General features: G+C 47.5%; 1 protein-coding gene across 1 annotated transcript; it reads right to left on the bottom strand.

Moving 5' to 3' along the window:
- Positions 1-10,142: 10,142 nt before the first annotated feature.
- On the bottom strand, positions 10,143-12,569 carry LOC122379251 (venom protease-like). Its single transcript, XM_043361267.1, has one exon. The coding sequence runs from the start codon at positions 11,522-11,524 to the stop codon at positions 10,559-10,561; it is 966 nt and encodes a 321-aa protein (XP_043217202.1). The 5' UTR covers positions 11,525-12,569; the 3' UTR covers positions 10,143-10,558.
- Between the last annotated feature and the right edge of the window lie 1,094 nt (positions 12,570-13,663).

Genomic DNA, 13,663 nt, shown 5'->3' with positions numbered 1-13,663 from the left:
TGCCCCTGCGAGGCCGGCGGCGCCCCTGGCAGGTCTCTGGTGTCCCTGACAGACCTGGGGTGCCCCTGACAAGCCTGTGGGGCCCCTCACAGGCCCGTGGTGCCCTTGCTACTTGCTAGGCCTGTGGTGCCCCTGGCGGGCTGGTGGTGCCCCTGCTAGGCCGGTGGTGCCCCTGACACGCCTGTGGTGCCCCCGGGCACCAAGGGGGGTCATGACCCATGTGGCCCCCCTTGGATCTGCCACTGATACATAATATATTGATTTGTAAAGGCGTTATGGCTTATTACGGAGCGAGCGAAGCGAGCGTAGTCTTTCCTTAGATTAACGGAAATTTCTGAGTATGAGCGGCCGGCCGGCCGGCCGTGGTCACGCTTTTGCGAGGCTTATATCTCAGCAACCACTTGACCGATTTACATGCGGTAATTTTTGTAGGGTAGCTTCATTCCTTCTACCAAGTATTGCACTATTCCCGATGCATGTGGGTGACCCCTTATGCACGTGCCACGTGCAAAACGAAGAGGTGTCACTTTTGTAATTGTTGCAATATCTCGGTAACTACTTGGCCGATTGCGCTGAAAGTTGGCATGTAGGTAGGCACCCGCTAGGCAATGCATATCCATGTGCCAGAGTTGGGGTGCTGCTGCACGTGCGCACGTGCAGGGGTCGTTTCCAGATCTCGAGAACGGCTGGACCGATTGCGCTCAAATTTGGTACACGGTTAGGGACCAGTTAGTAGGGTGCCGTGCACAAGTCAGTTGGGACCCATCTTGCACGTGCGCACGTGCAGGGTGCCGCTACCAGATCTCGAGAAAGGCCGGCCCGATTGTGCTCAAATTTGGCACATCGCTAGAGACCGGTTAGTAGGGTGCCGTGCACAAGTCAGTTGGAGATACCCCATCATAATTTCGCACGTGCAAGGCCCACTCTCTCGCTCGCTCCGTTAGTCGCCCCAAAAGGCGTTATACTGGTGCAATATGCAATTGCAGGCACTTGGTATGCCTCACTTATCCCTTATTGGGGGCTCTGGCGGGCTCCTGAGGGCCCACGTCTATCTCCGGGAGCCCTTGACAGGCTCCTTTGGGTCCTTTCAGTCCACTATAGCATAAGAGGTCTCCATGCGAGTCCTATACATCTGAGTGCGTACCCTGACGTCTGAGGTACCCAACTGCAGCTCCAATGGTCTCTTACACTGGCGGATCCAGGGAGGGGGCATTTAGGGCCACGCCACCTTCCCAGAGGTCTAAAGTGGCCCGTTTGCCCCCTCCCACAAACGGTAATGAAACATAGTTCAATCAGTGCGTGGCCTAGGAGCCGAGTTAGACAGGGGGTGTTTTACCACCTCCCGGCCCGCAAAGGGACCCAAGCACTGACTCGAAGCGGGTTAACTGGTCGACAAAAGCAATGGTAAGTGCTTACAAAGTAATATAAAGGCATGGGTCGGGTGGGCTACCATTTATATATTTTTTTCTAGTTAAAAAAAAATCATAGTGTCGGGGCTGTGACGAAAAATAAGTGGCCTAAATCCGATGAGAAAACAGGATTTGGGGGTACCCTAGGTTTGGCTCCAGCATGAGTTGGCCCCCCCCAAAACGCAAGCCTGGATCCGCCAGTGCCCGGAATCATTCTTTTTTGGTAGCTATACACTTTTGGCAAAACTAGAGAATGCAATGAACGACATCACCGCCTGTTCCCCTTTGTCGTAGACTTGTCATGGCAGAATATACAAGGGTTAAAAGCGAAAATTAATAAAAGATTTACAGTTTTTGGAAACTCGGGCCGTAATGGTTTACATGTTCCGGTTTTTGGCTCTATTTTGCTCCTTTCTTTGAAAAATAATCTGAGTACCTGAATGTCATTGGTTATCTGCGCTGCATAGATCCATGCTCCATATTCAGTGTAGCCTTTTCATAAGGTAATTTATACTTTAACCCTCGCCGGCACAGGCCATTTTGCGTCCTTCGACAGCACAAGGGACGACCTCCCTGGCGTTTGGCCCCTGATCGAGCTAGAACTTCGCGAAAAAAAACGAGCGTGTTGCCCTTGACGAGAGGAAGCCGGTGATACCCAATTTTGAGGTCCTAGGTCATCGGTTGACCTTCTAAGTCAGGTCAATGACCCAAAGGTCGGGAAAATCGGGACCTGCAAGAACATCGTAAAGGGTGGCTGCTGTTTTTTTTTTTTCGGGGCGCTGATCACGAATATCATGTTGGTTTTGATCACAGATGATGTCTTTATGCATGAAGGCCAGGTCAGGTCAGGTCAGGTCAGGTCAACCAGTAAGGGTGCTGCCGGGTATTTGTAGTAGGTGTCAACCGCTTCTGACAGCCTCGTAACATGTTACGAAGGCACGAAAACTACTTTGTAAATGTTCAAATGGTTTTTAACCGAGGACACCAAAGGTCAATGACCTGACCTGACCTTCAGGTGACCTTGATACCCATCCTTATCCATGAGACCAACATCATATCACATGTTTGAACGCTTGAAACCACGAAAAGACTGCAAACGCGCTGCTAATGCGAGCCGACGTACGCCGAATCGCGATTCTGGCCAAACATGGTCTTGGAAAATAGGCCACAGGTCAAAGGTTATTTGGGTCAAGGTCATGAAATTATCAGGGTAGGTGTAAAATTGATTAACACGAGGGTACTGAAAGTGTCGTCGCGATCGGCCGCTTTTTGCCCGAGTTATTTGCGAAAAACCTGCCCCCCCCCCCTTGTGCCGGCGAGGGTTAAGCAATGAAACTAGTTTTAATGAAAGGCATATGAAAAAATACGTTTATGTACATATATTGCTTTATTAGAATAGGCCTATCTCAAATATTTTCCGAAAATTACCCGCCACCTCAAAAGACAAATGCACTCAAGCGTGAATTCCGGAATTGAAATGTTTATGAAAATGTTAGTTAAATAAAATGTTATACGGAAATGTTAACCGTAAGTGGTTAAGCGTTCTGAGGAATATCATCATGAGAAGTATGCGCATCTGGCTGACCTTATCCTCACTTCTGTATGGAAATATGAAATTGCCAAAATAAATTACTGTATTAAAATTACTGTATTAAAAATCGAGATATTTCGAGCACAGCTCTTCGTCGGTCGATTGTAATTATTTACACACATAACAGGCACACAATGTCGAATTCGTCTCAAGTTCTTCAGTAATGTCGCAGTAAGAAATTTAAATACACAGATCCCGTGCAAATTGATCACCCTAGTTCCTACCTTAAAAATATATCTACACATAATTCCCCAGTTAAACTAGCAGTACATATATAGGTATCTTTCAAGAACCAATTCACACACATTTATATACATTATTTTGGAAGAAGCTGCCATGATGTAGTGTTATCGTTAATTTTGGGCCTGGCGTCTCGGATGAAGATGGATTCAGCGATTCTTCTATCCGCTTCGTCTTTGCATACACGCAGGATTTTGGCCGTCACCGAGATGTCGCGTCGATCCATCTCAGGGTGCTTATGCAGCGCATGCTCTCCTAGGGGAGTGTCCTCTTCTCTGTTAATGCCGTTCCTCCGATGCTCGTTGTAGCGGAGTCTAACTGGCCTGCTCGTTTCTCCGATGTAGGTGTCGCCGCAGTGACTGCAGGTAAGTTCATATACCACGTTTTTGGTCGTGCACTTGATAAGCGTGCGACAGGACGGCTCATACAGCACGGAGCTGTATTTCAAGCCCATGGCGGCACCGATCATTCTGCCGTATGACTCGGCACATGCCAGGTCTACAAAGAAGGCTGTGCTCACATCACAGATCACTAGGGCGATCCGTCTTGGCTCAGACACAGCGGCAAGAAAAAGAGGGCTCGAGAAGATACGTCATCTGTTTGTCAGTAATGGATATCCGATGAAGATGATCAAGGAGTACAGTTGGAGGGAAATGAAGAAACATGAGGAGAGAAGCAGAGACAGAGGAAGAGAACGACGGGAACGGCCAGATCAGCGACAACAGAACAAGAAGAAGCAAGGCACATATATCCGACTGCCCTTCGTTAATGACAAGGTGGCTGCTCAGGTGAAGAAGGTTGCAATCAACTCTGGATTACCAGTGGAGATAGCATGGACCACCAACAACACCCTGAAGAAACGACTGGTCAAGACACGACTGAACCCAGCCCCCTGCCCCTCGGGACGAAGGTGCTGTCATTCATGCCAGGCGGGGCTACAGTCCAAGTGCACGACCAAAAACGTGGTATATGAACTTACCTGCAGTCACTGCGGCGACACCTACATCGGAGAAACGAGCAGGCCAGTTAGACTCCGCTACAACGAGCATCGGAGGAACGGCATTAACAGAGAAGAGGACACTCCCCTAGGAGAGCATGCGCTGCATAAGCACCCTGAGATGGATCGACGCGACATCTCGGTGACGGCCAAAATCCTGCGTGTATGCAAAGACGAAGCGGATAGAAGAATCGCTGAATCCATCTTCATCCGAGACGCCAGGCCCAAAATTAACGATAACACTACATCATGGCAGCTTCTTCCAAAATAATGTATATAAATGTGTGTGAATTGGTTCTTGAAAGATACCTATATATGTACTGCTAGTTTAACTGGGGAATTATGTGTAGATATATTTTTAAGGTAGGAACTAGGGTGATCAATTTGCACGGGATCTGTGTATTTAAATTTCTTACTGCGACATTACTGAAGAACTTGAGACGAATTCGACATTGTGTGCCTGTTATGTGTGTAAATAATTACAATCGACCGACGAAGAGCTGTGCTCGAAATATCTCGATTTTTAATACAGTAATTTATTTTGGCAATTTCATATTTCCATACAGAAGTGAGGATAAGGTCAGCCAGATGCGCATACTTCTCGGAAATGTTAACCCTCGCCCGCACATGCCATTTTCCCATCCTAGAACGCACATGGGGGGGGGGGGGTGGTTGCCACCCCCCCCCCGCGCCATTTCGTTCCTGTTGGAGATAGAGCTTAGCAGTAAAGACCAAAAAGATTCTTTGGGAAGAGACGAATCCAATGATACCCAGTTTTACCTTCTCAGGTCATTCATTGACCTTCCAGGTCAGGTCAAACTAAAAAATGTTGCTGTTTTGGGTCACCGTTGGATATCAAGTGCGCTGCTTATCAAATACCGATGACGATGCTGTTTTCTGGTGCCAAGCCAGCTAGAACCTCTTTGTCACACTATCCGACCAGAATTTTGCTGCTGAGGTCATTTCAGGTCAAGTTAGGTCAAGGTCAATTACATGTGTTTGTATGTCTGTGTGTGTCTGTGTGTATACTGATGTGTGCACCGATTGTTTTTGAGTCCATATCACATGAAATCATGATCTGAGAAGCTTTTACCAAAAAAGCAGTCAAAAAACTTCACAAAAAGTAAATTCAGCTTGCCTAAAACGCAATTATCTTAGATGACCTAGGTTGACCTTGACCCTGACCTTGACCCCTGTACATCGTCGAACAACATGTTCCATGATAGGTGGGAGGTAAGACTGGCAAAAAAGGCCGAAATCAGGGTGTCAAAAGCTCACAAGGCCCATGGCAAACGCAAGATGTTGAGAATTGGCCATTTGGGTCATGACATGACCTGAAAAACAAGGTCATATCTCCGAAACCAAAAATCACAGAAACTTGAAATTTTCAGTGGACATCAAGAAAGGATAGACGAGCAGCTATACGAAAAATCAGCCTTCTAGCTCTAAAAATGTTGAGTGCAGAGCAGAAAGACTGCCTGGGGGGGGGGGGGGGTGGCAACCCCCCCCCCCCATGTGCGGGCGAGGGTTAAAAAGCTTAAGTTATCAATTGCAAAGGTTGAGCGCAGAGCAGAGCAAACATCACTCCTCGCCCAATGCAGTGACCTAATAATTGCATCAAATTTCATCAGATGTTGGGAATGTCCCTAGCTCCTAGACAAAGTTTCTCAGAAACCCATTGACCCCACCTATGCAGACTTAAAATATTGTCTTTTTTAGTCACAACGGAACATTTTCCATTGCAGGTAATGCTGGCAAGCATGGTTGGCAAACACGCTCGGAAGCCCGTTGCACGACGAAGTTGGATAAACGAATAGTGTCCGACGCGTGGTTGTCTATTCATCCAGCACAACCCTCACGGAGACAGTGTGTGCAATGCACACTGTGCATGGATGCTGAGCCACAGTGTGGCTAGCGGAAAAAAACGAGCATGTGTGCCGTCGCGAGATGCAACGACTAATACCGATTTTAACCCGCCCTGACCGGGTAAAGCGTTCGGACCCCCCCCCCCCGTGGTTTTCGCAGATAGCTCACAAATGGCTGCGTGGAGCCACCGTCTTCTTTGGCACACCTGCTCAGCATCTTTTCCCACAAATGTTGTTAAAATTTCAGACCCAGGTCGTCGCCAAAGATCAGTTCACCAGGCCACTTCAAGTAACCTCACCGCAGAAAGAATGCTCGTAGTAGCTACACCAACTGAATGATTGTATTGCAATTTTCGGCGATTGATAAAAGTAAAAGAATCTATAAAATATACCTATATCTCAGAACTTTGATATCGATGACCTAATGCCAGGGCAATTTTGCGCAATCTCCATTATAAGTGAATGGGAGAAAATTGCAATGCGCATCTTTTCGAAGAACGTCGTTTTAAACACTCTCTAACATTGATTGAGAGACATGCTAGAGCGGTAAAAAAAAAACTCAGATGTGTTCACTGTTCAGCTTGACGAAAAGAATCGACCGATATGGAGCATGACCTTTTCCGGTCAAGTCATGACCTTGACCTTAAGTAAAATTTTCAAAATTACCCCTCAAGGTCAAATTATAGCTCATTCAATGCGTTTCAACAAGAGGAATATGATGCTGCCAAAAGCAATATCGTGACTCTATTGAGTCAAAAGTGATTACAGAAATACACTATTATTTTCGTAAAACGGTTATTTGTAGAGTTCTTTTTTCTCTCTAGAGGCTAAACTGTTGACCTGAGGTCACATCTGAGGACACATTACGAAAGAGCGTTAAAAATGGCAATCGAACGCGCCTTTCCGCGGTGCTGCGGCTCTTTTTGGTTCCCAAGCTATGCGCCGGTTTTCAAAAACTATTGAAAGAGGCAAAATTTGACCTTTGATGACCTCTGGTGACCTGATCTTTGACATGATCTAAAAATGACAGGATTATTTTCATTATTTTTGACTATCGAAGCGCCGTTTACCGCGTGTCGCTAGATGACCCAAGAGCCGAGCTAGCTGGGGCGCGAAAATGCGGTCCCCCCCCCCCCCAGCACTCCACGGAAAACTCGCACCACCAGCACGGCGCTGGATATGTGTGTTTAGAATCACACCCCTATGACCGTGTTACAGTGTTATGGAGAGTCTCACATCTCAATTGTTTCTGCATAAAAATGTGTTAATTTTTTAACCCTCGCCCTGGCAGGGCATTTTTCATAACACTGCCTGGCAGGAGAGGGGTCGATGCGAACCCCCCCCCCCCCTTGCGATTGCCTCCTATGGCACCTAGAAACACCAAATTTGGTAGATAGGTGGGCCCCCTGGAGTTCTCGCCCCTGTGCAAATTTGGTTGCTCTAGGTCAATATTTAGGGGGGTTTTGGGGGGTATACGTGTAAAATTTTCGCTTTCAAAGGTCAAAAGTTTTTTGCTTCTAACTTTTTATCTAATTAAGATAGAACAAAAACAAAAGCACCAGTGAACTCAGCACGTCAAGGCGCGTCGAATGATGTACTTCTTTTGCTTGCTTACGTGTACTTAAAATATTAAGCACATCAGCTAAGTACAACTTAAGTCTTAAGAATGGTCAAAATGCTTAATGTTGCATATCATTCGACTCGGCTGTTCAAGAGGAGCAGAATGGTACCATTTTGAAAGCTTTATCTTTATTATGTGACAAGGTATCGGCACAAACGTCATTTGACCTCAGTTGACCTCATTTGACCTGACCCTTGGATAAGTACACCAAACAAAGAAGCACCAAGTGACATAATGTTAAGTACTGTGGTGTCAAAGCACAAAAGTGATTGAACGAAGCGGATGTCTTCAGTATTTTCCGAATTGAATATTTTCCCATAGGCTTAACATTACGACGTAATGACCTCTAACTGACCTCAGGTCAGTGACATGAAAAAAACGAAATATATGTTATACAACTCGGTGAATTTAGTACATCCTGAAAGTTTGAAGGAAATCAGTCCAAAACTGTGAGTTGGACAGGTGCATAAACAAATTGAAATTTGACCATGACCTTGTACCGGTTGTTCTGACCTGGTGACCTGACCCAAGATCACCCGGACCTGAAAGTTTCAGGTCATATGTAAAAAGGTTGTCCCATAGGCAGCGCCAAATTTGGCGGCGCTGCGCGCCGCCGTTTTTACGCTATCTTTGAAAAACCTTAGGGGGATGGGGTCGCACCGACCCCCCTGCCAGGGCGAGGGTTAACATCTACGAGTATGATAGCTGCTTCGTTCACCATTGCTGTACTTGCTGGACGCTGCTATACTGGATGATACTGGATGCTGCTGCAGATTTTCTGTAAACCCATGGCAAATCCTTGTGGCTCCTGGCCCTCTTGTGATAAATCTGCTGTTATATGCATGATTTGGTTGACGAGAATACAGAACAAATATTGTTTATAATCCAGTGTTTTTGTTGGATATGCTCGAGATTTTTATTCGTCTGCTGGTTATTTATTACACTATAGCTAAACTCTGTTTCCGAAATGCGCGAAAGAAATAGGAAGAGACTCAGACTGGTTCTTATTTCAGCCTCACAACACACGTCACGTCATAGCATCATAGTAACTTTTTTTTTTGCAATGATAACGTTATAAATGATCCATATTTGTTAAAATTCCAGCTGGAAATGTTCTGATTATGTCAGTTGGGGCTTGTGCAATGTGCGTCCTGCCCAAAATTAGGAGTGACTCAACCCGTATATTTGGGGTGACATCACACCGTTTTGGGAAAACTCCAGAATGTTAACTTTATCTACTCTAATATAAGTACTGTATTTGGGATGAGTACCTTTTTAGGAGTTTTGGAACCACTTAGCTTGTCTCGTTTTCGGTGTGACATTACTCCACAGACAAATTTAATGGAGTTTCAGTTGCAGAACAGGAGTAGTGAAACTCCCTTTTCCGATCATAACTCCGGAATAAGGAGTAGTTAATAAGGAGTTTTATTACTCCTCTTAGGTTCCACTACTCCCTATTATTTTTCACTCCCTAAAAGGGAGTTTCAATTGCGTTTTACAAGGGAGTTTTAAAACACCAAGAGAGTAATGAATCGCCTTTTTATAGTTTTAGGGAGTTATGGATAGAACTCCAAAATAGGGCGAATATCTACTCTAATATAGGTACTGTATTTGGGACGTCAGAACCCCACGTAGGGGAGTAAATATTTTTTTTCCGTGTAGCTTAAAAACTAAGCTCTTGAGAGCGATTGCGTGGTTCAATGTTTTGCGTCGAAATCGGCCGAACATGACGTCACTCTGACGTCATTTCTGGCCAAACTTTGGTAGCTAGAAAGTTGAAAGTTTAGCACAAGATGTCAAATTGATGCCGCTGAGGGTACCGCAAGTCTCATGTTGATCCGTCAAACGGCTTAGAAGATATTGCCGAAAAAAGGAGGGGGGGGGGCTCTGTATGAGCCCCCCGCCCCCCCCCCCCCAGTCATGCGCGGGTTAACTAGGGGCGAAACGGTGAAGGAGGTCGTTTATCCCTTTCGGTATACCGTCGTCCCCGTCTCCCCCGGTATTTAGAAGGCCAATCCAATAGCCAGGTCCGTCGAATTGACCTCGCCTCAGAAAAAAGTTGGAATGTTCGGCATATAGCTACACTGACTGTGCGATCACCTAGAACCTCCAGCGATTGATAAGAACAAAAGTATGGATACAATTAATCTCGTAATTATGATATTGGTCATCGGTGACCTAAAACTAGGAAAGACTGGTTCAGTTGTCACTGGTTCAGTTGATTTTGGTTCAGTTGTCGTGGTTGTTGGGGGATGAAGGGTGAAGACTAAGGAGTGGTTGGGGGTACCTACACACGGTTACAGTGATGCAGAATGCAGTCAGCCTCACGCCGCGACAGTTACAGTTATATCAAGGCAGTGCTCCGCACCGTTCCGGCATGCCTATACATTTGCACAATTCATCCGAACATGCATACAGGTTGTAAATAAAATCATATATTTCTAAAAAATCACAAAATTGCATATGTCAACAGCGCACCGGAGTCATGCGAACATAACCTAGTCGTAGGGTGATTATGAAATCTGCTTTTCTCATCTGACAGTTGACACATGACGGAAAAATACACAGAAAAGGAGTAGAATATCACGCAACACCTAAAATTAGACGTTCATCGATCACCGAGAACATTCACTCGAATGTTGAATGCACAAGATTGCTCCTTAAAAAAGTATAAGAGCGACACAGCCAGATCATTCTACCCATCTACCTTATAGCTTCCCTGTAAACTTCTACCATTCCTCGCGCAATTTGAAAGTACTTTAGAAACAATCACTTGGTGCTCCTTTCACGGAACCGATGAATCGAAGCATAGGCTACAATTGTTGTGTCCTGTATCTAACTACTGTTGTTGAATATCCAAGAAATGTACTTGGAGACCTTTGTGTAGATGCCGGGGTATTCGGGGTTGCCACAACCCAGTCCGGTGGAGACGACTCCGATAACCTGGTAGCGGCGATCGGAGCCACTGCTGCGGTACACCAGCGGTCCTCCCGAGTCGCCGCGGCACGCGTCCCTTGAGGTGCCGTCGGCGCCGTTGGCACACAGCTTGGAGCCCTGGAAGCCGCCCGGGAAGTCGTCCTCGAAGCCGGGCACCGAGCGGTACCTCTGTTCGCACTGCTGCTCGTCCAGAACGACCAGCTCCACCTCCTGCAGCACCTGGGAGCCCTCGCCGTTGTACTCGGTGTAGCCCCAGCCGGCCAGGTCGGCCGTCTTGCCCGTGTGGCTGGCGTCGACGGCCGGCAGGCATACCGGCTGGATCCTACGGCCGAACGTCACCGGACCACTGAGCTGCAGCAGCGCGATGTCGTTCTGCTTACCCACGTAGCCCGGGTGGATCGTGATGCGGGCCACGGAGACGTCCACGTGCCGTCCGTCGTTGGTTCTGGAGAGGTCGTGCTCTCCCAGCCGGACGGTCAGGTCAGAGGGCCGCCGACCGACCACGCAGTGGGCCGCCGTCAGCACGGTGCGAGCCGAGATGAGCGTGCCGCCACACGTCCAGCGGCGCTGTCCGTTGAGTTGCTCTCCGAGTAGCGCGATCCACGGCCAGCGGCCCAGCTCTTGCCGCACGTCTTCTCCACCAACTACCTCAGGGCTGGCAGTCGGTATCTTCCCAGGTGCAAGGGCCACCTTCTGAGCATTACGACGAAGACGAGAAGAAAATGAAGGGAAAATTATACCGCTGGGCTGGGCCACGCCGCAATCTCTCACCAGTTGACGACCTTGCTGATCTCCATTGAAGATAAGCTGACCACAGGCGACGGACAGCAGAGCTGCCGTCAATATGAAACGAGCGGACGCCATCCTCAACACCTACCGAGCCACTCCACAGCCGAGAATCGACTGCCAACGCCGGTCCGCCGGGGATACTGCGCCGTCCCCGGCACGTCATTTCCATATTTCCTACTTCACATGCGAACCACATTAGCACAACATTTGGAAATCCCATTGAGTCTTCGGAGTTCTGGTGATGTCATCGCTCAGGCGGTCAGCCTGCAGCGCGTCGAGTCATGACGACCGAAGGACGCGCTGCCGAGTTTCCTACATCGCCCGAACGGCATTGAGCGGAGTCGGGCTGCACAGTCATCGGTGGAAAACGGGTGCAAGAGTAACGATCTGTCTTGCCGCAGTATGAACTGACACCGCGCGCCGAGAGGCGCAGGGTGGGGCAGGTTCCGCCGACGGGAGGGGCAATTCAGGGTTCCTCGAAGGTGAACAGCTAATACCGTTTGACTCACTGGCAGCTCCGGCGCGAGTGAAAATCCCAAACGGTTCGTGTGTAGTGATTACTTGCCTGTATTTTGTAAATGAAGAAAGTAGGCACGTGCTATACAGGGTGTCCGGAAATTAGTTGCCCCTGCCCCCTTCATCAACTCGCCGCCATAATTTATCAGCAAAGAGCCCCCAGGTCATGGTTTATTTACCGATTTATTCCCTGCCCTGTCCCATTCCGTCATCCGCTTTGGCATTCCATAGATCAAGATGTTCAGAGTATCCGCGCTGATATTCAGCCACACCTTTCACAGGTTCCGTTAAAGTCCGTTTTCTGTGGGAGCTGGTTTAATCAGGCTGAGCTCCTCCTTCCTGATTCCCCACAGGGGTTCGATTGGGATTAGGACAGACTACAGAGCATTCGATTTGACTTACTACTTCATTCTAGTCTTCACCACAACTTCAGCGCGATGACGCTTGGTCAAAGAGTTTCTGAGATGTTAAGTTTTACAAATCGTTAAAGGGACCCTCCCACCTTCAAAAAAGTTAATGAATTGGCACGAAAGTGATGTCGCTCGGTTCAGAAAGAGCGAAAACGAATATCTACCAAATTTCATCGAAAAATATTCACCGGTTTTCAAGATATTAGACTTTTACTTTTGTTTACTTTTGGGATCTCCGCTGTTCCTAGCGACTTTATTTGAAAGTGCGGCATTTGTTGCGCGCAAAGCAGCATATACCACCGCGTGCTACCAAACGTTTTAGTAAAAGATTTAAAAATCATTAGATCTCAGCTGACGTCACAAATTCTAAGGGGGCATACCAATGCACTAGCCCCTTAGAATCCGAAAACTGCAAGTTTGAAATTCCATATCTCCGAATTAAAGCATTTGTCGATGTTGTGAGTGCCCAAACCGGTATTTGCAGGCCATGGCCACCAATTTGGCTATCTCAACTCAAAACTAATGTTAAGGTGGGAGTGTCCCTTTAAGAGCTTGCTGAATGTAAGGCACTTAACCCGGCAGTTGCTGGGGTATTTCGCCACCCACCGTTTGCTGGGGGGGGGGGGGGGGCGTTAAACGCCCCCAGCCGATACCTCGAGAACCAATAGGCGCAGCGAAACGCACGAGGCGGTAAACGAAAGAACCCGACGAGACGCTTCAGATGAGTACTTTAACACGCGCAGTGGAAGGGTTGCGAGTACTACGCCCAGTGGAAGGGGGGGGGGCGGATGTCGCCCCCCCTAAGATCTCAGCTCCCACTGGAGCTAGAAAGACGAAATTTGGAGGGTATGTGGGGGCCATGGGGAACTCTGTTGTGTGTGAATTTCATGACCCTAGGTCAATATCTTCAAGGTCAAATGAGGTCAAATGTGGTCAAATCGGCCATATTTGCGACTTCTTTGCGTTTACACGCCGATAACTCAAAAAGTTACCGGCCGATTTTTTAAAATCTTTCACTATACGAAAGAACAAACATTTGTGAGTATGTATGGTGAATTTCTATATAATCCAACAATAAATATGGCAGTTAGAAGCCTGCTAAGGGTAAGATATCGCCGGCTGAAGCGGCATCGGCCGACGCGGGAAACGCGGCAATCACAATTTTGTGTTTACACACTCATAACTCAAGTTGTTACCCGCCGATTTTCAAAATTCTTTGACCATATGATTGCCTGTACATTTTTCAGTCTTCTCACCGAATTTGACGCGAATCTAATATAATCAGCGG

Source organism: Amphibalanus amphitrite, unplaced genomic scaffold (assembly GCF_019059575.1).
Source record: "Amphibalanus amphitrite isolate SeventyFive unplaced genomic scaffold, NRLGWU_Aamphi_draft 000074F_arrow, whole genome shotgun sequence".
Classification (NCBI taxonomy): Eukaryota; Metazoa; Arthropoda; class Thecostraca; order Balanomorpha; family Balanidae; genus Amphibalanus; species Amphibalanus amphitrite.
This window is presented reverse-complemented; position numbering and strand designations above follow the sequence as displayed.

Coding starts and splice junctions, on each gene's coding strand:
- LOC122379251 (XM_043361267.1), bottom strand. CDS start 11,524: ATGGCGTCCGCTCGTTTCATATTGACGGCAGCTCTGCTGTCCGTCGCC.